Source organism: Scyliorhinus torazame, chromosome 4, assembly GCF_047496885.1.
Source record: "Scyliorhinus torazame isolate Kashiwa2021f chromosome 4, sScyTor2.1, whole genome shotgun sequence".
In the NCBI taxonomy this organism is placed as follows: domain Eukaryota; kingdom Metazoa; phylum Chordata; class Chondrichthyes; order Carcharhiniformes; family Scyliorhinidae; genus Scyliorhinus; species Scyliorhinus torazame.
Genome location: NC_092710.1, coordinates 115,129,897 through 115,157,469, shown reverse-complemented (window position 1 = coordinate 115,157,469; position 27,573 = coordinate 115,129,897). Strand labels below are relative to the sequence as shown.

General features: G+C 45.1%; 1 protein-coding gene across 2 annotated transcripts in view; it reads left to right on the top strand.

Annotated features, from left to right (window-relative positions):
* The window catches only part of tsnax (translin-associated factor X), a 193,683-nt gene extending 168,621 nt beyond the window's left edge, over window positions 1-25,062 (top strand). For both annotated transcript variants that reach the window (XM_072498527.1, XM_072498528.1), the window contains 2 exons: window positions 16,071-16,198; window positions 23,634-25,062. In XM_072498527.1, coding sequence (XP_072354628.1) covers window positions 16,071-16,198; window positions 23,634-24,014 — 509 coding nt within the window. In that variant the 3' untranslated portion in view covers window positions 24,015-25,062. The remainder of the gene's footprint in view (window positions 1-16,070; window positions 16,199-23,633) is intronic.
* The last annotated feature ends 2,511 nt before the right edge of the window (window positions 25,063-27,573 follow it).

Here is a 27,573-nt window from a genome sequence, read left to right as displayed (position 1 = left end):
TGGTTGTTTTCGTTGGCGTTCTTGTTGTTGTCGTTCTTGTTGTCTTTTTGTCGCGCTTGTTGATTCTGTTTTCGTTGTTTCCGCTTTTATTCTTGTTCTTTTTCTTGTCATGCTTGTTGTTTCTGGGATGCTTCTCGGTGCTTTTGTCGTTCTTGTTGCGCTGCATGTTGTTCTTGTTGTTGCTGTTGTTGTTCTTGTTTCTGCTGTGCTTCTTGCGTTTTTTGTTGTTCTTGTTGCGCTCAATGAGTGTGCCCTGTGGATGATTTGAGTCATTGTCACAGTTATTGGTGTCAGTGTCCTTTGTGGTATCTGCTACATTGAGCGTGTCTTCTTGAGAATTGTGATTTCTAGGTGCTCCTCTTTTGGAGTCATTTAAGGTTCACTTGAATTATCTGAGTTCTTGGTGCTCTTCTTTTGGAGTCATTTCAAGGTCACTTGAATTATCATTGATTTCTTGGTGCTCCTCTTTTGGAGTCATTTCAGGTTCATTTGAATATCTGTGATCTCTTTGTGTTCCTTTTCTGGAGTCAGAATCTTCACAATTTCATGTTGTTGTGGGTCGTAGTGCTCCTTTGCTGGAGTCAAAATCTTCAAGATTTCTGTTTTCGTGGTCTCTCTGGACTCTTGGTGCTCCTCTTCTGGAGTCAAAATCTTCAGGATTTCTATTGACATGGTCTCTCTAGACTCTTGGTGCTCCTCTTCTGGAGTCAAAATCTTCAAGATTTCAATTGACATGGTCTCTCTGGACTCATGGGTGGCCGTCCTCTGATTATTGAGTGCTTCTGTGCAGATGAGCTGAGATATGTCAGTCTCGTTGTGGTCCTGCACATCCTGTATGGGAATTGTGATTTCTTCGTCACTTGTCTCACATACAGTGGGTAGACATTCAGTGTCTTCTTCTGGTGGCTCAAATAAGCTTGATAGATCTTCATGGTCTTGTACATGCATGGCGTTCACTATGGAGTGTTTGCTTGCTTCCATTTTTGAGTCTGTCACCGAGCTGTCTGTGGAGGCTTGCGTCGCTCTCTTTGTGGATGCCTGTGTCGCTCTCTTTGTGCAGTCCTTCATCGTTCTCTCTGTGGAGTCCTTCATCGCTCTCTCTGTGGAGTTTGTCATCGCTCTCTCTGTGGAGTCGTGCAGTGTTCTCGCTGTAGAGTCGATCTGTGCTTTCTCAACGTAGTCGTTCTGTGCTCTCTGTGGCGTCGTCTTCGTCTTGGGTATTGCTGTCATCCAATGTATCGACGATCTGCCATGGCACCATGGTATTGGATTCATCTACCATGAGAAGAGTCGTATTGAGCTTTTCAACCGTGGTGCTGATGCTGTGATCAGCATATCCGAATAACTCAGCCATGTCTGAGTAGTATTGTGCGTATTGTTCGATAGACAAACCATCGCTTTTTGTTTCGGAGTTGTGATCGTTCTCTTCATGTTCAATGAACAAAGCATTTTCTTGTGCGGAGGCTGGGACCCTTTGTGGTGCGTGGACCACTCTCTGTTTCTTGGAGTCAGGCCGCAGCATAATCCTGCACTCACGAGTCGGGGTGTCATATATGCTGGGCTGAAGATTCCCCAATTCGAAGAACTCATCGTCGTGGTCTTCACGGTACAACACCTAGTTGCGGTTCAGATTTGTTACTGGGGTAGCCACCTTCCAAGATGAAATCTTGGTCTGAGTCGTAGTCTATAAGGAGCATATCATCTTCCAGGGCGGTGCTAACTGCTTGTTCCAGGTTGTTGTGAAAGTTATTTTTAACTGCTGTTGTACGTTCTGTCATTTGAGGCAAGAAAATTGGCTTTTGCAGCTTTAAATTTCTTTTTGTTCATTTTTGTGCATTTCCCTTTAAAGTGGGCGTGGTCCTGGCCCTCTGACATCATGATGCTCGTGACGTGATGCTCGTGACGTCATGCGTAGGACTCGATTGCCCATGCGCACTCCGAGTTTCCTATACTGTGCCCTCTTTTCGCAACTGAGCATGTGCGGCTCCTTTCTCAAGATGGCTGCTGCTCAGAACCTCCGTCTTTCTCCGATACAACCCTGCATCCGCCTCGTGGTGCGTGTTCGTGCCAATTTTACCGATTTTGTTTTCTAAATGATGCTTCTGTGTTTGTAGAGACTCAAAGTACTGATTTTGTTTTTGTTCATAAGCAAGGCATTTTTGTATAGCGATTTCTAGAGTTAGATACTTATTTTGTGAAAGTTCTTCCCTCAAATTTTTATCAGATAGTCCAGAAATTAATTGATGCATTATCAATGTCTCTGAAATCAGCATAATCACAGGCTTGTGGAATTAGCTTGAGATTTGTAATAAAATCAGAGATGGGCCCTCCATTTCTCTGACAAGAGTTAAATCTTTCCAGCATCTCACCAGAGTGACTCTTACAGTGTTCATCAAATTATTTGAGTACAACTTTGAATTTGGTGTTGTTCTCACTTCTAAGTAATTAAAGCAATTATAGATTTCTCTAGCTTCGTGCCCTCCTGTTGAGAGTAGTAGGGCTATTTTCATTGCGTCAGAGGCAGTGCTTAAGTCATTAGCTGTGATAAATATTTGGAACAGCTGTTCAAACATTTTCCAGTTATAACTTAAATTACCGGTTGTTTCCAGCTGCCATGGAGTTCCAACAAGTTCCATCGAATCAGTTAGTTGTCGAGGATCCATTTGCTGCGAAGTCTTCCACAGTCGAATATCCGGTTTAGGTTTTTCTTCTCTTGCTGGTGTCTAGCTAGCTTTCAGAAATCACTCCTGGCATCATATGTTATTCTCTAAGTCTGAATAAAGATTGTAGACTTCCAGTTAACACAAATACTTTATTCAGTAGGTTTGTTCTGTTTCCAGAGCTTAACTAGATATAATACAGTCAAGAGGTATGACCAGTGAAGCTAAGGTAAACTGCCTATACTCTGTCAGCTGCTGCTCACTAGCCCTGTGCTTCTGAAAGAGGCGGATCCTACCTTGGGCTGGACCCTTTATACCGTCTCTGATGCCCTCGAGTGATGCTGTGGCTGTTACATCTGTCTAGTCCCTGGTGTATGCGCAGATGTATGTACAGATGTACAGATCACTACAGTCTGCACCTGATATGCACATTGCCCTCTCCTGTGAACCTGATTGAAATGAGATTGTGAGGACCAAGCAGGCTCCCCTTTCGCATCAAAGGTAAGCGAATGTGGCGTGGGGCGCGAAGGTCGGCCAGCCTGTTGGCAAAAGTGCGTCCTGGGAAGAAAATCTGCTGGAGAGAGCCGCTCAGGAGAATCCATGGCAGGACAGAGTAGAACTAATGTTAACTCTGTACTGAGCTCCAGGGTCTCAGCAGTTTCAATTTCAAATAGTTTGTCATTACTAAGTAAAAAATCTACTCTAACAACCAGTTGTATTTTACAAGTGTGCAGAGGGGCTATCATCTGAACATTGTAATTAGATTACTATCCACAAGTGTATAATTTTGTGTGTATGTTTAAAAAGAAAAGTACTGATAACCAGATCAAAACTTTATAAAAGTTCTACTTTGTTTTGAGGCCAGTAGAAGCTGTCATTGCACAGGGTGACTGAATGTACTCTCAACCATCAGAAAAATGATGGAAGATGGCATCGACAGTGATATTAAGTTAAGCTTGGGTCCTGCTCGGATCACTCTGTGTCAAACCTCATTACAGTATTGTTCAAACATTGACAGAAGGCCTGCAATCCGGAGGTGAGGTGAGAGTGACTGTTATTGATATCAAGGCAGCATTTTACCAAAAGTGGCAGAGTACAATTGAATTCAATGGAATTTTGGATGAAAACTCTCCATTGGCTGGAGTCATACTTAGCTCAAAGGAAGATGATTATGGTTGTTGAAGGTCAATCATTCAGCCCCAGTACTTTGCTGCGGGAATCCCTCGGGGCAGTGACTAAGGCCCAACTATTTTCAGCTACTTCATTAATGACCTTCCCTCCATCATAAAGTCAGAAATGGGGATGTTCACTGATCATGGCAGTGTTCAGTTCTATTTGCAACTCCTCAGATAATGAAGTAACCTATGTCCACAGCAGGATGAACATAACAGGCTTGGGATGATAAATGGAAATTAACATTCACAACACTCAAGTGCCAGACGATGATTATCTCCAACAAAAGCGTAGTGGTATTGTCACTGGACTAGTAATCCAGACACCCAGGGTAATGCTCTGGGGTCTCCGGTTCGAATCCCACCAGGGCAGATGGTGAAATATGAATTCAATAAAAAATCAGGAATTAAAAGTCTAATGATAACCATGAAACCATTGTCGATTGTTATAAAAACTCATCTGGTTCACTTAATGCCTCCCATCCGTTGACTCCGTTACACCTCCCGCTGCCTGGGGAAAGCGGGCAGCATAATCAAGACCCCTCCCACCCGGCTTACGCACTCATCCAACTTTTTCCATCGGGCAGGGGATACAAAAGTCTGAGAACACACACAAACAGACTCAAAAACAGCTTCTTCCCCGCTGTTACCAGACTCCTAAATGACCCTCTTGTGGAGTGATCTGATCTCTTCACATATCTTCTCTTTTTAAAAAAAAAATATTTATTACAGTTTTTTACCAACACAATTTTTTTCCCCTTACAAACAATAACCCCCCCCCCCCCCCCCCCCCCGTAACAAAATAACACGAAATCATACTGAGCAAGATATATACATGGCAAAATGGTATATTTACATAACTTTATACACTGGCTCTCTCCCGCACGTGCCAGTTTCCCCACCCTTCATGTTATCTCCTGCTCCTCCATCCCCCCAAGCAATCCCCCATTCCCCCCCCAGGGTTGCTGCTGCTGCTGACCGAGCTTCCTCTAACGCTCCGCGAGATAGTCTAGGAACGGTTGCCACCGCCTGTAGAACCCCTGCGCAGACCCTCTCAAGGCAACCTTAATCCTCTCCAGCTTTATGAACCCAGCCATGTCGTTTATCCAGGCCTCCACGCTGGGGGGCTTCGCCTCCTTCCACATTAGCAAGATCCTTCGCCGGGCTACTAGGGACGCAAAGGCCAGAATGCCGGCCTCTTTCGCCTCCTGCACTCACGGCTCGTCCACTACTCCAAATATTGCTAGCCCCCAGCTTGGCTTGACCCGGACTTTCACCACCTGAGATATTGCTCCCGCCACTCCTCTTCAGAACCCCTCCAGTGCCAGGCATGACCAAAACATATGGACATGGTTCGCGGGACTCCCTGAGCACCTTCCGCATCTGTCCTCTACCCCAAAGAACCTACTCAACCTCGCCCCCGTCAAGTGCGCTCTGTGAACCACCTTAAATTGTATCAGGCTGAGCCTGGCACATGAGGAGGAGGAATTAACCCTACCCAGGGCATCAGCCCACAAACCTTCCTGGATCTCCTCCCCCAGCTCCTCCTCCCATTTACCCTTCAACTCTTCTGCTAGCACTTCACCCTCTTCTTTCATCTCTTGGTGTATTGCCGAAACCTTGCCCTCCCCGACCCATACGCCCGAGAGCACCCTGTCTTGAATTTCTTGTGCCGGGAGCAACGGGAATTCCCTCACCTGTCGCCTCACAAAAACCCTCACCTGCATATATCTAAATGCATTTCCCGGGGGTAACTCAAACTTCTCCTCCAGTGCCCCTAGGCTCACAAATGTCCCGTCAATAAACAGGTCCCCCATTCTTCTAATCCCCGCCCGATGCCAGCCCTGGAACCCCCCGTCCATCTTCCTCGGGACAAACCGGTGGTTACCCCTGATCGGGGACCACACCGAGGTTGCCACTGCACCCCTGTGCCGTCTCCACTAGCCCCAGATCCTTAACGTTGCCGCCACCACCGGGCCCGGGGTATACTTTGCTGGTGAGAACGGCAGCGGTGCCGTCACCAACGCCCCCAAGCTCGTTCCTTTACAGGACGCCATCTCCATCCTCTTCCATGCCGCCCCCTCTCCCTCCATAACCCACTTGCAGATCATCGCCACATTTGCTGCCCAGTAGTAGCTCCCTAGGTTTGGCAGCGCCAACCCTCCTCGGTCCCTACTGCGTTCCAGGAACCCTCTCCTTACCCTCGGGGTCTTATTCACCCACACAAACCCCATAATACTCCTACCAACTCTCTTGAAAAAGCCCTTGGTGATCACGATGGGAAGGCACTGAAACACAAACAAAAACCTCGGAAGGACCACCATTTTGACCGACCGCACTCTACCCGCCAGCGAGAGCAGTAACATGTCCCATCTTTTGAAGTCCTCCTCCATTTGGTCCACCAACCTCGTCTGATTCAGTTTATTTAGGGCCCCCCAACTCCTGGCTATCTGGATCCCCAGATACCGAAAACTCCCCACCGCCCTCCTCAGCGGTAGGTCCCCTATCCCTCATTCTTGGTCCCCTGCCTGTAATACAAAAAGCTCACTCTTCCCTTATAGCCTGAGAACTCCCCAAACTCCCTAAGAGTCTGCATGACCTCCACCATCCCCTCCATTGGGTCCGCCACGTACAGCAACAGGTCATCCGCGACACCCGATGCTCTTCTCCCCCTCGGACCACCCCCCTCCATTTATTAGACTCCCTCAGTGATATGGCCAAGGGTTCGATCGCCAATGCAAACAACAGGGGGTCAGGGGGCACCCCTGCCTCGTCCCTCGGTACAGCCGAAAGTACTCCGACCTCCGCCGGTTCGTCACTACACTCGCCACCGGGGCTCTGTAAAGGAGCTTAACCCAGCTGATAAACCCTCCCCCGAACCCAAACCTACGCAACACCTCCCAGAGGTACTCCCACTCTACTCCGTCAAAGGCCTTTTCCGCGTCCATAGCTGCCACTATCTCCGCCTCTCCCTCCTCCGATGGCATCATTATCACGTTTAAGAGCCGCAGCACATTAGTGTTTAATTGCCTGCCCGAATCCTGTCTGGTCCTCATGAATCACCCCCGGGACACAATCCTCAATCCTCGTGGCCAGCACTTTTGCCGATAACTTAGTGTCCACATTGAGGAGCGAGATCGGCCTGTACAATCCACATTGCAGTGGGTCCTTGTCTCGCTTTAGAATCAAGGAAATTGTCGCCTCCGACATTGTCGGGGCAGGGTCCCCTCCTCTCTTGCCTCGTTAAAGGTCCTCACTAGTAACGGGGCCAACACGTCTAAGTACTTTCTGTAGAACTCCACCGGGAACCCGTCCGGCCCCGGGGCCTTCCACGCCTGCATACTCCCCAAACCCTTGCTGAGCTCCTCCAACCCGATTGGTGCCCCCAAGCCAGCCACCTCTTGCTCCTCCACCCTCGGGAACCTCAGTTGGTCTAGGAATCATCTCATCCCCCCCCCCCCCCTTGGGGGCTGGGATCTGTACAGCTCTTCATAGAAGGCCTTGAATACCTTGTTTATTTTTGTTACACTCTGAACCGTGGCTCCCCTTCCATCTTTGATTCCCCCTATTTCCCTCGCTGCCGTCCTCTTACGGAGCTGGTGTGCCAGCATCTGACTAGCCTTTTCCCCGTACTCGTAGGTCGCCCCCTGCGCCTTCCTCCACTGTGCCTCCGCCTTCCCCGTGGTCAACAGGTCAAACTCCGTCTGGAGCCGTTGTCTTTCCCCAAGTAATCTTTCCTCCGGGGCCTCTGCGTATCTCCTGTCCACTCTCAAAATCTCCCCCACTAACATCTTCCTTTCCATGCCCTCTGTCTTCTCCCTATGAGCCCTGATGGAGATTAGCTCTCCCCTGATCACCACCTTCAACGCCTCCCATACCACCCCCACTCGCACCTCCCCGTTGTCGTTGGCCTCCAAGTACCTTTCGATACACCCCCTCACCTTCCCACACACCACCTCATCTGCCAGCAGTCCCACATCCAGCCGCCACAGCGGGCGTTGGTCCCTCTCCTCTCCCAGCCCCATTTCCACCCAGTGTGGGGCGTGGTCCGAAACGGCTATGGCCGAATACTCCGTCCCCTCCACCCTCGGGATGAGCGCCCTGCCCAGAACAAAGAAATCTATCCGTGAGTAGGCTTTGTGCACGTGGGAGAAGAAAGAAAATTCCCTGGCCTGCGGTCTTGCAAACCTCCATGGGTCCACTCTCCCCATCTGATCCATAAACCCCCTGAGCACCTTGGCCGGCGCCGGCCTCATTCCCGTCCTTGATCTGGAGCGGTCCAGTGCTGGGTCCAGCACTGTATTGAAGTCCCCTCCCATTATCAGCCCTCCTACCTCCAGGTCCAGAATGCGTCCCAACATGCGCTTCATGAATCCAGCATCATCCCAGTTCGGGCGTATACATTTACCAACACCACCCACGTCCCTTGCAACCTACCACTCACCATCACATATCTCCCTCCATTATCCACTACGATAGTCTTGGCCTCAAATGACACATGCTTTCCCACCAAAACTGTCTCCCCTCTATTTTTCGCGTCCAGTCCCGAGTGAAATACCTGTCCTACGCATCCCCTTCTTAACCTGACCTGGTCCGCCACCTTCAGGTGTGTCTCTTGGAGCATAGCCATGTCTGCCTTCAGTCCCTTCAAGTGCGCGAACACTCGAGCCCTCTTCACCGGCCCATTCAGGCCCCTCAAGTTCCACGTTATCAGCCGGGTTGGAGGGGCTCTCACCCCCCCCCCCCCCCCCTCCCCACCCGCCGACTAGCCATCTCCTTTTCTGGGCCAGTCCCGTGTCCGCGTCTCCCTCCCCCTCCAGTCCCCCAGCCAGGGGACCTCCGTCCCGTCCACCTCTTCTGTGTCCCTTTCCCTTTCGGCCAGTGCAGCAGCAACCCTGCCCCCTCCCCCTCCCCCCGCTAGACCCCTGTCTAGCTTTTTTGCTCCCCCATATCACTCCCGTAAGTCAGCTGACACCTGCTGACCCCGGCTTCCCCCGCCGTCCCTTTGACCCCCCCGTGTGGGAGTCTCCCAATCAATCCTTCGTTCCCCTTCCCCCCTTCCCGCGCGTGGGAAATAAAACCCGTGCTTTCCAAAGCCTGCCCCTCCCCCTCTGGCGCAGCTGCTGTCGTGGCCTAGTCTCTCTCCCCCAGCCCATATAACATTTCCTGCCCGTGATTGACCCCCTATATACAACAACCATCATACTTCAACCCTCAAACACCCCCCACCCTCACAAACCCTCAGTTAGACTCCAACTTTTCAGTTTGTATTAAGGTCCACGCCTCTTCAGGCGTTTCAAAGTAGTAGTGTTGGTCCTTGTATGTAACCCACAGTCGCGCTGGCTGCAGCATTCTAAATTTCACTCCTTTCCGATGCAGCACCGCTTGGGCCCGGTTGAAACCCGCTCTCCGTTTGGCAACCTCCGTGCTCCAGTCCGGGTATATTCGGATCTCTGCATTGTCCCACTTGCTGCTCCGCTCCTTCTTGGCCTCAGATTATTTCTCCTCGACCTGTTCTCCAGGTCTTCGAGTCTTCCCGCCCACTTCTTGTGTAGCGCCTCGTGCCGCTCCACTCTCACCGCCAGGCCCAAGAGCTCGTCCTCATTCTCACTCACTCTTTTCTGGACCTCCTGGATCTTCACCTCGTGGGCCTTCTGGGTTATCCCTAGTCCTTCAATCACCGCCAGCATAGGCGCCAGCATCTCCTTACGCAGCTCCTCGAAGCAGCGCTTCATGAATTCCTGCATCTCCTCTTTGTCCCCGGCCGCCACCCTTTTGCTTTTTCCCCCTCACTTCTCCCGCTGCTCCAATGCCACTTTTTTGGCCATTGCACTTCGGGTCCGGTCCATAAAAGTCGGTAGGGGACCTCTCTCTTCTCCACGGGTTGTCTGTAAAAAAAAATTCCGTTGGGGCCCTTCTAGCGAGTCCGTAATCGCGGGAGCTGTCGAATCGTGCAGCTTAGCTCCGCATAGCCGCAACCGGAAGTCATTCACACATCTTCTCTACTGAGTAGTACTACACCCCTGTATGTTTCACCCGATGCTGGTGTTATGTAGTTACATTGTGTACCTTGTGTTGCCCTATTGTGTATTTTTTTAAACTTTTCTTTTCATGCACTTAATGATCTGTTGAGCTACTCGCAGAAAAATACTTTTCACTGTATCTTGGTACACATGACAATAAACAAATCCAACCCAATGTCCTTCAGGGAAGGAAATCTGCCGTCGGTACCAGGTATGGCCTACATCTGACTCCAGATCCACAGCAATGTGGTTGACTCTTAAAATGTCACTCAGCTTGAGGGAAATTAGGAATGGGCAACAAGTGCTGGCCTTGCCTGTGATGCCCACATCCCATGAAAGAAAAAAAAACACCTCCCATGACATTCAATGATATTAATGTTGCTGAGTCCCCCACCATCAATGTTCTGGGGTTATCATTGACTAGACCGTTAACTGGGCCAGTCTCTCAAATTCTGTGGCTGCAACAGCAGGTCAGAGGCTGGGTATTCTGTGGTGACTATCTCACCTCCTGACTTCCTTAAGCCTTTCCGCAGTCAGGCACAACTCGAGAGAGATGGAATGCTCTTCTGGATGAGTATAGCTCCAACAGCACTCAAAGAGCTTGGCAACATCCTGGAGAAAATAACCTGCACTCCTGGCCACTCCATCCATCACCGTAAACATTGTCTGCCTGGGGCAGCACAGAGGTGCAGTGGTTAGCACGCCGCCGAGGTTCGATCCCTGCTCTGGGTCACTGTCCGTGTGGAGTTTGCACATTCTCCCCTGTTTGGTCCTCACAACCCAAAGATGTGTAGAGTAGGTAGATTGGCCACGCTAAATTGCCCCTTAATTGGAAAAAATGAATTAGGTACTCTAAATTTATTTAAAAACCAAAGAAAAAAACATTCTCTGCCTTCTTCATGGGTGCACCTTGGATGTAGTAAGTACCATCACAAGATGCACTGCAGAAACTTGCCAAGGCTTCTTCTATATCACCTTCCAAGCCGTGACCTCTTCTGCATAGAAGAACAAGGGCACAAGGAAGATTGGGAACATTAGATTGGAAACTACAAGTTTCTGTCCAAGTGACACAGTACCCTGACATGGAAATATATTGCAAATCTTCTTCATTACTGGATGAAAATTCTAGTACCCCCTCTCTAATGATACTATGGGTGTTCTGACACTCACCTCCTTCTCATAGGCAGTCAGGAATGGGGAATAAATGCTGGCCTTGCCAGTCCCATAGACACCCCATGAACAGATAAGAGGACAAGGCAATGCTCAGTAATTTCCAGACCTTTTTCATTTTTTTCTGATGTGTGTGTATTTTAAAAACATAGATTTTTTAATTTATATGATACATTATTTATATGTTGATCTGTAATGTGCAAACTTTAATAACATGCCGAATGTTACGGTGCTGCTTTATTGCTATTTTGTTTTACTGTTATCTGGGGTCATGTTAATTCTCAAGGTTTTTAAAAATGTATTTGTTCATGGGATGTGGGCATCGCTAGCAAGGTCTGCATTTGTTGCCCATCCCTCAATGCCCTTGAAAAGACAATGTTGAGTTAAAATCTGATCACATTGAAAAATAGCTTATGAAACAATGCATTGTGCTTCACTTCACATGTGCCTAATCCAGAAGATCATGTTCTGTTGTAAGTATGGACTTCATCCTGGATTACATGCACTAACTACTTTGAATGTTGAAATGCTGAGGTCGCTTTGATGATTTTATACAAATGAGTTGGTCGGCAGTCTAGGCAACAGTAAAAGGGAAACAAAGAAAAAAACGAATGTTTCTACCAACTTGATGTGTAATAATTCCACCCATTTGAAGTGGTCTAGAATTGTACAAGTAAGCAGATTTGTAATGGTGGGGAATGGAAAGTATTTCACACTGTATTCAGCTTGGGTCAAAGGCCAAGAAATCCAGTGGACTAACCTGGGTCAAGAAATAATGTGAAGTGTGCTATACTCTGTCCTAACAATATAGCGTGGCTCTACAATCAGGAGAGCATACCTATTGTACCAATGTGACAGTCCCATCCACCTGGCTGGATTTAAATCCATATGTCAGGGCTGAGATGACCATGTTTTAACCCAGTCTTTTGTGGCATTTTTTAGTAGTTTTCTTTGGCTTGAATATTCTGCAATTTCTATTTTGTACCACTTCTTAGTTTTTATAACTTTTAATGGTACCTCGTGGCATTCAGGAGCGTTCATCAATTTAATTTACCGATTCCCACCATTGATTCAAGATCTCAGAATAGCTGCTAAAGGAGATCACCCAATCATTGATTTGGTTTAAGCTCCATACCTAAAAGCAGTTAACTTCGGGAAATGATCTGAGTCTAAGATGAATATTAAAGTACTTTAATTTTTCACAGGTTATGAATTGAAGAGTCTGTTCTTTTTCTGCAAGCAGCAAAGCAAATCCTATACTTGCAGGGTCAAGAAGTTAATGTGCATTGAAGTGAATTATCAGATATAATGTAGTATATTGCTGTTCCTATCCGATCTAGATTTGTCGATATTTAAAATGAATGAGAGACTTTGCAATTTAGCTAACATTTGCTTACTGAACACTTAGAACACAACAAATCTTGATACTAAAACATGGGTATCCAATTCTTTGATTTTCCCATGGATAGCAATTTAATTTAAGCAATGTAATTTTCCTTCTTTTCTTCCGCCTGTGTTTAAAACAAGATTTCAGTGATAAAAAACTGAATACCTAAAGTGGATAACTAATGACAGCAATGTAAAATACTTTGGCGGTCAAAAGTCAGCCCAATATTTTACTTGTGATTTATTTCCCTTCAGCAATGGTTTCATTTAATTCTTGGCTCAAAGTAACGTCCAGAATTTTCCGTGTTATAATCCTCAAGGAAGTCACGGTATCAGGACAATTAGATTCCAGGTTACCTCCTCTCAATATGAGTTTCCCCGGTAGCAAAGGGACGGGGTTTCCCCCTTAACTGGGAGATCAGACCTCTAGTATAAAAACCCCAACCTGGGAGCAGGGTGGGGAGGAAGACCCTTCGGGGAGTGGAGAATGTAATATCGTAAAGATAAGTTAATTTGTGGCGTTTTTTTCAGGGAGATCCCCTCCACTATTCAATGATACTTAAGTCACTATTTTGGGCCCTGGGGAGTTTCTCACTGGTTTAGCCCACACTTGGAATTTCTTTTTAGCAGGCGACACGGTGGCACAGTGGTTAGCACTGCTGCCTACGGCGCTGAGGACCCGGGTTCAATTCCGGGTCACTGTCTGTGTAGAATTTGCACATTCTCCCTGTGTCTGCGTGGGTTTCACCCCCACAACCCAAAGATGTGCAGGTTAGGTGGATTGGCCACGCTAAATTGCCCCTTAATTGGAAAAAGATAATTGGGTACTCTAAATTTATTTTTAAAAAAGGAAAAGAAAGATTTTTGGTTTATCACTGGGGAGCTGAACTCAGAGGTTGAATGAACTCAGCTTTGACAAAGGGTCATCTGGACTCGAAATGTTAGCTCTTTTCTCTTCCTACAGATGCTGCCAGACCTGCTGAGATTTTCCAGCATTTTCTTTTGGTTTCAGAGATTGGGTGACCATTTTGAAATGGTGCACCGATCTCTAAGTGAGCTTGTGGCTCCACCACACCCCTAACCCATGGGCAATGTCACCCCCTACACACATGGACACTACCCCACACTTCCCAAGTAAGGACACCCCGCAATGGGGGACCCCTCCTCTTCAGGCCCCCCACAGCAATCTATCCCGTCTAGGAACCCTACCCATCATCCCCCACCCTTCAAACACCCCCACTTGAACTTGTTTGGATGGAACCGTTGCTGTTTGACTTGTTCTTGGATTTTCTTCAGATTTGGGAAGTGCTCGTTCAATTTTACATTTAGGTGCATAAGAAACACCAAGTCTCGCAACCGTGCATTATCTGACAGCTCACTGTAAACCTCATTTCGTGATTTAATAAAGGTGACCATTTCAGGGAGCAAATCTAAAAATCTTTGGAGGACTTTTCCTCAACTTGACCACGTCACATCTGTATGGAGGACCGTAGGTGACATCAAGCTCATGGTGTAAGGATTTGATCAATCGATGTGACAGAGCTATGGCAAAAATTAAGTTGACAATCTTGACGACAACTATTATTACATGAGACAGTCAATAATCTTGCTCGCACTTGTTGGTGGATGACACATGACACAGTGGTAATTGACAAAGGAGGGGAATTCAGAATCATTTCTGCAAAATACAACAAAGCCTGTACTGACACCCAGCATTGATGGTGCACCATCTCAGTCGTATACCGTTTGAATTTGTTGTAGACATCCTTGCCTCTTGTCCTCTCGTTGAGTTGCAAAAGCGTGAGAAGTTCTCCTTTGTTGTTGAGTCTTTGTTTTTGTCCACATGGCATTCAATCAGTTGGGTCATGTCTACTATTTCATCAGTGAGAAACATTCACAGCCTGATGAGTCTTGGTATATTTGCTAAGACATGTCCTTGGACAACAATTCCATCCTTCTGGCTCCTGTTAAAGTGCCCATTGGCATGCTCTTGATGGTTGTCATAATTTCATCTTTGTTTTCAGCAATAACCGTCAGAGCCTCCTTGATAACTTTGCCATCGGTGAATGGTTTCTTATGTTTCGCCAGGACATGGTTAATGTGAAAAGACATCTCTTTGCTAGCCTTGCCTTCAGCCACAGGTTTTGAAAAGAGTGACTGTTGAACTTACAAAATTCCCTTAACTCCCCAACGTTCTTCGTCAGAGTAACACTGTTTAAAGGGAAATTTTCTTGAAATTGTGTATGCATTGTCTCGTGATGCCATTCAAAATTACCTCTTTTACTCTGTTAACAAATGGTCTTGTCTTTGATATTCATAAAATAAATCCGTTTTTCCCATTTGAATGCAGGGGTAGTGGGTGAACGAGATTTGGTTTAAATTAACATGTTGAATTTTTGAAGGAATTCAAGTTCATGTAAAGATTCAGAACTCAGTGTAGGGCAGTACTCTGGTAAAGGATCAAGGCCAAATGTCCAGACCAGCAGCAGGGTTAAAGGGCAAAGGCTACAAGTGAAGCACCAAATACATTTCATAAAATATTTTTATTGAGTATACGATGACAGAAAAATAAAGAAACAGATTGGAATTGGAAGTCTAGCACTGAAAATAAAAGTGAGAGTTTTATTTTAAACATTATGGCTTAAAATGTGTGATTCTTGACCTCTAAAAGGTTTGACATTATATAAATTCAAATAAGTGATTTAATTTCAAAATTTGTCACATATGATTAACTTCATGCAGAATATTGTTGTTTTTGCTGTTTTTCACAACGACCCATAGCACATCTTATTTTTTTTGTGCATTTATTTCTCCTTCGATGCATATATTTGAGTGATGCAGGTTTCTAATTCAACTATTTCAAGTTGCTTGGGTCAAAAGATCTGAAGTAGAAAAATCACTGATGTGAAACATTGCACAATTGGGCTAAATTTTAAACGTGGGACAAAAATAATCAAAATTTCATATAGAAAAAAGAAAGGACAGCTGAAAAATTTGGGCCAGGCAAGACAAAAGAATCACAGGACATTTCAACACGTTGGGAAAATCGGTCAAAAATCTGATTTTCTTTGAGTGGTCCTGAATCAGATTCCTGCTGCCTCTCCTCTTCCCCCACCTCTGAAAATAAACTGTATTCAAATTCACACATACCACTGGAAATCATTTCCACTTTCTAAATTAATTGCTCCTAAGAATACACTTTTGTTTACTTGGATTTTTTATGTAATACAACCATTGTAATATTAGATATAGTTGTAGGTTAAATAATGACCAGTTCCCGGCCCACTGCACCCGCATCATACATTTATGCTTTTTGATGTCATGTATGTGGCCATTGGGCTGCAGCTTTTACAGAAAACAAATTAAATTATCAAAATATGATGCCAAAGCAACGGCTTTGATTATGAGCATTTATTCAGGGCTGTTTTTCAATTTGTTGTTTGAATTGTCCGTTTTATTTTGAAGCTTTGTAGCTTGTATATATGAATAGGAATTGGTGTTTTCTACTCGCTGCCTGACCTATAAACAGATCATTGAATCATTCTACCTTCTAGACCCCTGGTTTGGTTTCAAGGTGTAGTGTCAGAAATAATTATTTTTGTGCGAAAAATGTTAGATGCCCACATCTGGACTCAAATAGTTTTTGTTTTGCATTGTAGGATTACAGGAATACGTGGAAGCTGTTTCATTCCAACATTTTATTCGGACCAGAAGCCTGATTAGCCTTGAAGAGATTAATAGACATTTAATCTTTGCCCCAAAGAAAGAGGAAGCAGAGGATTCTGAGGTGAGATTTATTTTCTCCATTTGAAAGTGTCTGAGAGTATTTATCTATATTATTGTGTCTGATGAGTCATTTGAAGGAAAGTGGGAAAGCTTGATAAGCTAATCTCTCTCTAGTGATTTACATTGGACATCACAATTGTGTGGACATAGGTTTCCCAAAGAATCAAATTTTAGTTTATGTTTTAATGAGGCATGGTGGCGCAGTGGTTGGCATTGCTGCCTACAACGCTGAGGACCCAGGTTCTATCCCGGCCCCAGGTCACTGTCTGTGTGGAGTTTGCACATTCTCCCCGTGTTTGTGTGGGCCTGATCCCCACAACCCAAAGATGTGCAAGGTAGGAGGATTGGTCATGCTAAATTGCCCCTTTATTGAAAAAAAAAAAGAACTGGGTACTCTAAATTTAAAAAAAGGTTTTAATGAGAATATGACATGAAAGTCTGAAATATGTTTCAAGAAATAGGGGGCCTGGTGATACCTCCCAATGAGGAATGGAATGTTAGACTGTTTAATGTCTACCTGAACTACTGGTATTAATAACCCAAGGATAAAAGGGAACGTGAGGGAAAGCTTTTTCACCCAGAGGGTGGTGGGAGTCTGGAATTTGCTGCTTGGAGGCAGAGACCCTCATAACATTTAAGAAATATTTAGATGTGCACTTGCGATGCGAAGGCATACAAGTCTATGGGGCCAAGTGCTGGAAAACAGGATTAGAATACTTAAGTGGTTGTTTTTGATTTGCACAGATACGATGGACCGAAGGGTCTTTTCTGTGCTGTAGACCTCTGTGGCACTCGTCGAAGAGAAGAGAGTCTTTCTGTCACACTGCATGTAGAATCTGATGTGTTTTTGCATGCTGTTGCTGAAGGGCAGTAAGGATATAAGAAATAGTACAGAGACATAGGAAAGATCATTGGGGGGTTCCAAAGGCAATCATGCAAGTGTAAAAAGCAAAGCCGTTGCAAAGAGCAGAATTGTTACCGCTCATGAGGAGACCATTCAGCCCATTATGTCTGCACCGGCTCTCCAAATGAGCATTATGACTTAGTGCAGTGGTCCCCAATCTTTTTAAGCACAAGATCACTTTTAAAATCTGGGTTATAGTTTGAGATGGCCAATCTCATGCAGTCCCATCAGATGAATACGATACTTGGAAAAAGCCATCTCACAGAGGTATGTGGAACCAAAGTCTTCCTTTACCTTGAGTGCACAGGATGTCAGAAAAGGGTACTTCTCTCTGTTTACTAGTCCCCAAATGTCTTTGTCCCTTGACCTAGCTTTCAGCTCTGTCATTTAACATGGTGATGATTTCCATGTGAAGTCCACTGCTGTGTTCAAACACCTGCTGAAATTTTGCTGTCAGTTTGGATGGAACCCTTTCTGTTTGAACCCATTCTGACCTGTTGTTGGATTTTCTCCAGATTTTGGAAGTGCTCAGTAATTTTGTTCTTTAACTGAGAAGACCACTGGCCCAGTTTTAACTTGAATGCATTCATTGCACTGATTATGTGTGACAAGATTTTGTCCCTTCCCCAGAGTTCGTGATTCAGCTCTTCAATTTTGCACTTAAGTCCATGAGAAACAACAAGTTTAGCAACCACAAATAATCTGACAGCTCACTGTGCACCTCATTTCTTGATTTAAGAAAGGTGAGAATTTCAGAGAGCAGATCTAAAAATCTCTGGAGGACATTTCCTCGACTTAACCACCTTACATCTGCATAAAGGATTAGCTCACCGTAGGTGGCAACAACCTTTGGCAAGCGATGTTGCAGAGCTTTGGCACACACTGAGTGGTTAGCACTGCTGTCTCACAGCGCCAGGGACCTGGATTCAATTCCACCTTGGGTAACTGTGTGGAGTCTGCACTTTCTACCCTTGTTTGCGTGGGTTTCCTCCAGGTGCTCTGGTTTCCTCCACAGTCCAAAGATGTGCAGGTTAGGTGGATTGACCATGCTAAATTGTCCCTTAATGTCCAGGGATGTGTAGGTTGGGTGAAAGAGTTGTAGGAATAGGGCGGGGAAGTGGGCTTGGGTGGAGTGCTCTTTCGGAGGGTCGGTCCAGACTCGATGGGCCGCGAGGCGGCCTCCTGCACTGTATGAATCTTTTATGATGATCTTGACAACAACTATCATTACATGAGAAAAGTCAATAACCTTGCTCACTCGCACTTCTTGGTGGATAACTCATTGGTAATTAACAAAGGAGGGGAATTCTGGATAATTTCTGCAAAGTGCAACTAAGCCTGCATTGACACCCAGCATTGAGGGTGCACCACTGGTTGTGTTGAAACCAGTTTCTTGGTTGGAATGGTTTTCTCAGTCACATACCTTTTGAATTTGTAATAGACATCCTTGCCTCTTGTCCTGTCTTTGAGTGGCAAAATAGAGAGAAAGTCCTCCTTTCTGTTGCGTCTTTGAATGTAATGCGAACAAGAAAAATCAGGTGGGTCGTATATGTCATGTCTACGGATTCATCAAACTGCGGTGAGAAACATTCACAGCCTGAAGCTTCTTGCTGTATTTGCTGAGACTTGTCCTCGGACACCAATTCCATCCTTCTGGCTACTGTTAAAGCTCCAAGCGGCATGTTCTTGATGGCTGTCATAATTTCATCTTTGTTTTTAAAGTCCTTGAACAAAGTGTCGGCAGCAAGCTTCATAGCCTCTTTGATGACTTCCACAGCTGAATGGTTTCTTATGTTTCACCAGATGGCTAATGTGAAAAGACGCCTCATTTCTAGCCTTGCCTTTAGCCACAGGTTTTGAAAAGTGTGACTTTTGAGCTTTCAATATTCCCTTTAACTCCCTAACTTTTTTCTTTTGAATTGCGGTTTAAAGGGAAGTTTTCTTGAAATTTTGCATGCATTGTCTTGTGATGCCATTCCAAATTATCTCTTTTACTTAAGGTTACACTCTATTGAAAAATGAGACAAATGGTCTTGACTTTGAGATTCATATATAGAAATTTCCCATTCCACGTGGAAATGGTAGGTTTTTGCCCTCTTGGAGGTCCCTGGCTCCTCATCTTGTCTTCAACCATCATATTCCAAGTTTTGGCGTGTGCGAGAATCCTGTTGCCTGACTCTCTCAGATTTTTAGTGGCACAGTGGTTAGCACTGCTGCATCACAAAGCTAGGAACCCGAGTCCAGTTCCGGCCTCGGGTGACTCTGGAGTTTGGACGTTTTCTTTGTGTCTGCATGGGTTTCCTCCTGCTGCTCTGGTTTCCTCCCATAGTCCAAAGATGTGCCGGTTAGGTGGATTGGCTATGTTAAATTTCCCCTAGTGGAATTATGGGGATAAGGTGGGCGTTGGGCCGAGGTAAGATGCTCCTTCAGAGGGCTGGTGCAGACTCAATGGGCCAAATGGCCACCTTCTGCACTGTTGGGATTCTACGGATTCTATGATTTGGCAGGCAATGAGCTGATTCGCTTGTCATTAAGAGAATCCCGGCTCTTGAGCATTTTTGGCACAGTTCGTTGACCAATGACAGCCGACTTTTCGAGACTCCAGAATAGACCTGTCAATCGCGATTGACTATTTCGAGTCCACGGACTGAGTGACATTCCCCTGACCTTTTCCCATATCCTTGTACATTGTTTCAACTCAAATAATCATCTAATGCCCTCTTGATTGCCTCGATTGAACCTGCCTCCACCACAATTCCAGGCAGTGCATTCCAAACCGGAACTACTCACTGTGTGTAAACGTTTTTATCACATCTCATTTGCTTCTTTTGCAAGTCACTTTAAATCTGTGCCCTCCTATTTTTGACACTTTTTTGCAAGTGGGAACAGTTTCTCCCTAGCTACTCTGTCCAATCCCTTCATGATTTAGAACATCTCTATCAAATCTCCTCTTGGCTTTCTGTTCTCCAAGGTGAACAGTCCCAAACTTTCCAATCTATCTTCAAATCGGAAGTTTCTCATCCGTGGAACCATTCTCATCAACCACTTCTGCACTCTCTCCAATACGTTCTCATCCTTCCGAGAGTGTAGCACCCAGAACTGTACACCAAACTCCAGCTGAAGTTTATCCAGTGTATTATATAGGTTCAGCATAACCTCCTTGTACTCTATGCTCCTATTAGAAGAGCCCAGGATACTACATGCTTTATTTGTTTTTAAAATATTTTTATTGAAGAATTTTCATTTCTGGCAAACAAAATACACAATAACAACATGGAAAACAGATGTTACAAAATGCAATATTCGTAAAAACCGAACCAATTATGCAAAGCCCACCCAGGAGAGAAACACCCTTTTCCCAACAATGAAAACTAACCCTCCCCCACCCTCCTAACAGCTGCTGGTGATTAATTCTTTAAAGTTGGAAATGAATGGCCGACGCCTCATGTAGAACCTTCGACCGGCCCCCTGACAGTGTACTTGACATTCTCCAGATGTAAAAATTCATGAGGTCACCCGACCAGATCGAGGAACTGGGTGGAGCAGAAGATTTCCATCACAACAGAACTCACCTCCAGGCTATTAGTGAGGCAAAGGTGAGAACATCCGCCTTCACCCTCGACGAGTCCGATACCCTGCAAATGGCTATCAAAGGACAAGGCTCCAGATCAATGTTAATAATCGCTGACGTGGTGTTAAAGAAGGAAGCCAAAAAGCTTGCCATCCAGGGACACTACCAGAACATATGGGTGTGATTAACAGGTCCCAAGGAACACCGCTCACACCTATCCTCCGCTCCTGAAAAGGAACTGCTCTTCCTAGCTTTGGTTAGGTGATCCCTCTGTATTGCCTTGAGCTGGATTAGACTGAGTCGTGCACAGGAGGACGTGGAGTTCACCCTGCGAAGGGCCTCATGCTACATGTCACCATCTAAAAAAGTCTCTTCTCCCTCCCATTTTGCCCATACCGCGTCTAGCGACGCTACGTCCGTTGACAAGATTTGCCCGTAAATGCTGGCAATGCTCACCCCACCTGACCCTGTAAGTGATAGGATCCTACTCAACAAGGAAGGTTGTGGATCCAAGGGAAATGTAGGGAAAGCTTTTGAACAAAATCACGTACTTTAAGGTAACGGAACAAGGTAGTCCCCGAAAGTTGAAACATCGTCAACAATACCTCCAAACTAGCAAACCGTCTCTCTACAAATGGATTCCTAAAACTTCCAAGACCATTACGTTACGTATAAAACGTTGGTTAGGCCACAGCTACAGTATTGTGTGCAGCTCTGGAATCCACATCATAATAGGGATAGCACTGGAAATGGTGCAGTGGAGATTTACCAGGATGTTGCCTGGGCTGGAGAGTTTTAGTTATGAAGTGAGATTCGATAGACTAAGGTTGTTTTCCTTGGAGCAGAGGAGACTGAGGAGGGGCTTAATTGAGATGTATACAATTATGAGGGGCATAGTTAGAGCAGATAGTATTTTTCCCTTGTGGAGGGCTCAATGACCAGGTGGCATAGATTTATGGTAAGGAGCAGGAGGTTTTGAGGGGATGTGAGGGAAGACATTTTCACCCAGAGGGTGGTAGAAGTTTGGAACTCGCTGCATATAAGGGTGGTGGAGGCAGAGACCTTCATAACATTTAAGAAGTATTTAGATGTGCACTTACAATGCCAAGGTATACAAGGCTGTGGATCAAGTGCTGAAAAATGGGATTTGAATACTGAGGTGGCTGTTTTTGACTGGCACAGATGTGATGGGCGAAAGGGTCGTTACTGCACTGCAGACCTCTGACAGCCGATTTGACGATAGGCTGAAACAGTATCTGAGGCAAGAGAACCGTTACTATCAGCTGACATCGGAACCAGAACTGAAGTTGGGTTTTCAGCAGTTTGCTGCGAATAGGGTTGAGGGGGCAGGAGGTAGGTCTCATCAACAAGTTGAGCTCAGAGGGGGTATGGGGTGTGATAGGGGAGAAACTATAGGATGAGTTCATGGCTGGACCAGGTCAGATCCTCTGGGGAAATTTGACTTAGTTGGCTAGGGGAAAGAAGAGAAGCAGGAAAGGCAACTGAACGGATGCTTTCAATCTTTGTAACAATGAAGTCCATTTGTCCCTTTCACTTGTTAGGGTAAAGGTGGAGGACACAAAGGAGCGTGGTTTAAGAAGTTGGTTTGTAATGGAGAAAAGATGCTTTACTTTTCATACAAACAGTTTGATTTAGAATTGTTTACTCTTGAGCATCCAAGGTAAAGAGCAGTTACACTCAAGGAATGAATTGGAGATTCCATGAGTCCATTCAACGTTCCAATTTTTAAAAAATGATTGTTGTTTTATTGAGCCCCCACCCCTGTGTGCGCCCTTCCATCATTTGCCATTTTAATAATTAATATTCCCCGTGTATTCTGCAGAGTGCAGTGGCTAAACTAAACTTTAGTTTTCCAACAAATCCATTCATCTTATTAGAGGCGATATTCAGACAATTTCCTTTTATCTCCCGCTCAGCAGTCTTGCATTGTTTAAGGTTTTTGTCTTCAGTCCTCTTCCTTCCCCTGCAAGGAACAAAAATATTGCATTTTCGGTTAAATATTTTGATGCTGAGATTTTGCCATTCTTCTCACTATTCCTATTTCCCAAGAATCAAATTATGCTTGTTGCCAAGAAATTAGAATGACAGCAAAATGTAACTGTTGTAAAATAGCTAATGTCAGTGTTTTGTAGTGAATTTGTCAGTGATGATGAGCACCAAAACGGTATCCAGTTTTGGTGCTGATTATCATAGAATTTACAGTGCAGAAGGAGGCCATTCGGCCCATCGAGTCTGCACCAGCTCTTGGAAAGAGCACCCTACCCAAGGTCAACACCTCCATCCTACCCCCACAACCCAGCAACCCCACCCAACACTAAGGGCAATTTTGGACACTAAGGGTAATTTATCACGGCCAATCCACCTCACCTGCACATCTTTGGACTGTGGGAGGAAACCGGAGCACCCGGAGGAAACCCACGCAGACACGGGGAGGACGTGCAGACTCCGCACAGACAGTGACCCAAGCCGGAATCGAACCTGGGACCCTGGAGCTGTGAAGCAATTATGCTATCCACAATGCTACCGTGCTGCCCTGATGTCTGCCTTCATTTTCAAATCAAGAAATCTCAGACCCCACCAATAGAAGATTGCTGTCCCAATATGATGGCCACTGGCCATATGTGGCTGATTGGAAATCCAGATGCAGCTAATTGCATTTTTGATTTGGAAATAATAAATGAATGGGCACCATCATTAGACGTGTCATCTCAATACTCTTGTTGAAATATATGATTATTTTTTATTAGATATCCTCAAAAAGTGCTATTTTAAAATTAGAATCCAATAACCAAAAGGGATAAGCACCTTCAAGATTTTATTTAAATGCCTATAAATAACTTTTTTCTAGTTGTTAACTGCTTAAAATTCCTTTTTTTGAAAAGAGTAATATTTGATCTAATGTGAATTTTTCCACTCTTATTGATGCTTTTTATCATGCAGGACGTGGCGGTATCTGATTCACAGGATGAGAAACAAAAACAACTCTGTCTGCAGGTGACTCCCACAGACTACCTGTTGGGGATTGCAGATTTGACTGGTGAATTGATGCGCATGTGTATCACCAGTGTAGGCAATGGAGATATTGAAACACCCTTTGAGGTGAGCCAGTTTCTGCGTGCCATCTATGATGGATTTACTTACATTGGTAACACTGGACCTTATGAAGTTTCCAAGAAGCTTTACACATTGAAGCAAAGTCTCGGAAAGGTGGAAGATGCCTGTTACACGTTGACTGTGAGAGGCTCTGAAATTCCAAAACACATGCTTGCTGATGTGCTCAGCTCAAAAACGTCCATGAGTGAACATGAGGAAGGTCTATAATTAATGAGGCCCCAAGGGAAAGGGTTTGGGATCTGTTGATGTACACGACTTAGTTATTTGTTTGCTTAATTATGGGAGTATGGTCATTTACAGTTTGTTGAGTTGCATATTACAAGCAACCAGGAGATCCAATATTAAATGCTTTTATATTTTTCCAAAAGCATTCACTACATTATAAATGTAGTTGAATGTTAAACCAGAACTTTGAACTGCTCTCCAAAGTACTGCTCATGTTCAAAATAGGTGTAAAAGTGTCTCAGAATCTGGCAGAACACTGCTTCTTTCGAGGGAGATCGATAAGGTCTCATTTATGGCCTGATTTTTTTCAAATTGGTGACTGGCTATCAGATACGTATTTTCTAGCTCCCAGAAGGCCATTATATCTTTGGGAATTGGTGGACAGTTTCCTAATAAAAGTTTCCACCTCCCTATGAAAGTTTTTTTTTAACTGAAAGTAGTTCTATTTTTGGTGTATCAGAATTATTTGGATTGTGGCACAGTAGACAGAACAGGACAAATTTTATTGTGTTAAATTTTTTGCAATATAATTCCTAATTTGAATTTTAATAATTAATCTATTATTTGAATGCGATCTGTGGGTGATATAGCTGCAATCTTTAGACCAGTGTGCTGAAATTACACTTGTACATGTTGTAAAAATTCAGAATTCTGGAAATACTCAAAAGGTTAGTCAGCACTGTGCAGAGTGAAGCAGTGTTAATGTTTCAGTTGATGAACTTTCATCTCTGAAAGGTCATCGACCTGAAATGTTATCTCGGTTTTACTGTCCACAGATGCAACCTGACCTCTCTATTTCCAGCGTTTTCTGTTTTTATTTCACAATTTTAGCATCTGCAGTATTTTACTTCTGTAGTTACATAAGCTGGTTTGATTCACATCTTTTAATATGGAGACTGGATTAAACTTGTATTAAGCTTTTAATGTAAATGCATAACATATAAATTTAATTGAGAATATTGTTGCAAGATTAGCTTTTCCATATTCTGTACTTCCTTAACCAAAATAAAACTGTTGAAATTCTGAAAAAGCAGATCTGTCTGAGTGATTTCATTGCCAAACTATAGTTCAAGTTAAATAATACTGTAAAGTCTATGAGAAATTTCAGTTAGTGTTAAACAAGCTCAACATTACAAGTGCTAGCGAGAGGATTCGAGTACAGGAGCAGGGGTGTCTTGCTGCAATTATACAGAACCTTGGTGAGGCCACACCTGGAATATTGTGCACAGTTTATCTAAAGGATGTTCTTGCTGTACAAGGAGTGCAAGGATAGTTGGAGCCAGTTGAAATGGCTAACTCCCGATTTAAAATGGCGAACGGCAAAGGCTGATGGGAAAGTCAGCCAACAGGACACAAACGAGCAGCTGCAGGTTGAGTGTGTATTTACCTCTGGAAAGGCCAGACAAGATCGATACCAGCAACCATCAGCATAACAAAACACCAGCCATCTGCATATTAATGAGCAGTCCCGGGAACAATGAGCAGCATTTAGACACATAAAGCCAAACCAGACTCTTTGGCGCCAGCAGAAGCCTACAAAATGGGAGGTGAACAACCACCTCAGGACCGCCCATCGAACAGGGAACCGCTCCAGCATTGGAGAAAATCGAACCAAGTGATTGGGACAAAGTCCAATCACTTGGAACCAGGTACAGGGTCCGCCCCGAAAGACGGGAAGCCCTTGGGGACTGTAAGAATCAAGCCCAAGTTCAAATCATTCTTCTTGACCAGGTCACTCAGCAACGCAAACCAACCCAACCATAATGAATGGCTTAGATAGGGTGGATGTAGGGAAGTTGTTTCCATTAGCAGGGGAGACTAGGACCCGGGAGCACAGCCTTAGAATAAAAGGGAGTCACCTTAGAACAGAGATGAGGAGAAATTTCTTCAGCCAGAGAGTGGTGGGTCTGTGGAATTCATTGCCACAGAGGGCGGTGGAGGCCGGGACGTTGAGTGTCTTTAAGACAGAAGCTGATAAATACTTGATTTCTCGAGGAATTAAGGGCTATGGAGAGAGAGCGGGTAAATGGAGTTGAAATCAGCCATGATTGAATGGTGGAGTGGACTCGATGGGCTGAATGGCCTTACTTCCGCTCCTATGTCTTATGGTCTAACCCTTGACAGTGACCGGTTCAGCCGCCGCCGATATCCAGTAAGTCTTATTTCAACGCTCGCTACGAGATAGGCGCTCCTAGCTACCAATCTGTACCAACTTCGAATCCCGCAGGCTCAGAACCCGAACGAAAGGCCATTCATTTCCCTGACCTGGTGGGCCAGTTCCAAGTTAAGTATAGGCCTGTTAGTTGTAAGAAGTAGCTTAGACGTAAAATTTATGCATGAGTAGTGATTACTGTGTATAATAAATGTGCTTTGATTTAAATCTTACTAATTTTTTTTTTTTTGAAAAATATTTTATTGAAATTTTTCAAACAGAAATTTTTAGTTTTTACAACTTAATAAAGGAATATACATTAAACGTTATTTAAATAATATATTAAACTAACAACAAATGAAAAAAGAGATAAACAAAAAGCAAATATCAACAACTGGCAAAAAACAAAAACACGGGATAATACACCACCCCCCGCCCCCCCCGGGTTGCTGCTGCTGTCCTTTCTGTTTTTCCATTATCATTCCGCGAGATAGTCAAGGAACGGTTGCCACCGCTTGGTGAACCCCTGAGCCGATCCTCTTAACGCATATTTTATTCGTTCCAGTCTTATGAACCCTGCCATATCGTTTATCCAGGCCTCCACGCCCGGGGGCTTCGCTTCCTCCCACATAAGTAGAATCCTTCGCCGGGCTACTAGGGACGCAAAGGCCAAGACGTCGGCCTCTTTCGCCTCCTGCACTCCCGGTTCTTCTGCAACCCCAAATATAGCTAACCCCCAGCCTGGTTTGACCCGGACCCCCACCACCTTTGAAATCACTCTTGCCACACCCTCCCAGAACTCATGCAGTGTCGGACACGACCAGAACATGTGAGTGTGGTTCGCCGGGCTTCCTGAGCGCATTCCACATCTATCCTCCACCCCAAAAAACCTGCTCAGTCTTGCTCCCGTCATATGTGCTCTGTGTAGAACCTTAAATTGAATCAGGCTAAGCCTGGCACACGAGGACGAAGAATTTACCCTACTTAGGGCATCTGCCCACAGCCCCTCCTCGACCTCTTCCCCCAGCTCCTCTTCCCATTTTCCCTTCAGCTCCACTACCATCGGCTCCCCCTCGTCTCTCATCTCCCTGTATATTTCGGACACTTTACCTTCTCCAACCCATGCCCCCGAAATCACTCTATCTTGGATCCCTTGCATCGGGAGCTGCGGAAATTCCCTCACCTGTTGCCTCGTAAATGCCCTCACTTGCATGTATCGGAAAGCATTCCCTGGTGGCAACTTATATTTTTCTTCCAATGCTCCCAGACTCGCAAACGTCCCGTCCAAAAACAGGTCCTTCAGCTTCCTAATCCCTGCTCGCTGCCAACATTGAAATCCCCCATCTATCCTCCCCGGGACGAACCTGTGGTTATTCCTTATCGGGGACC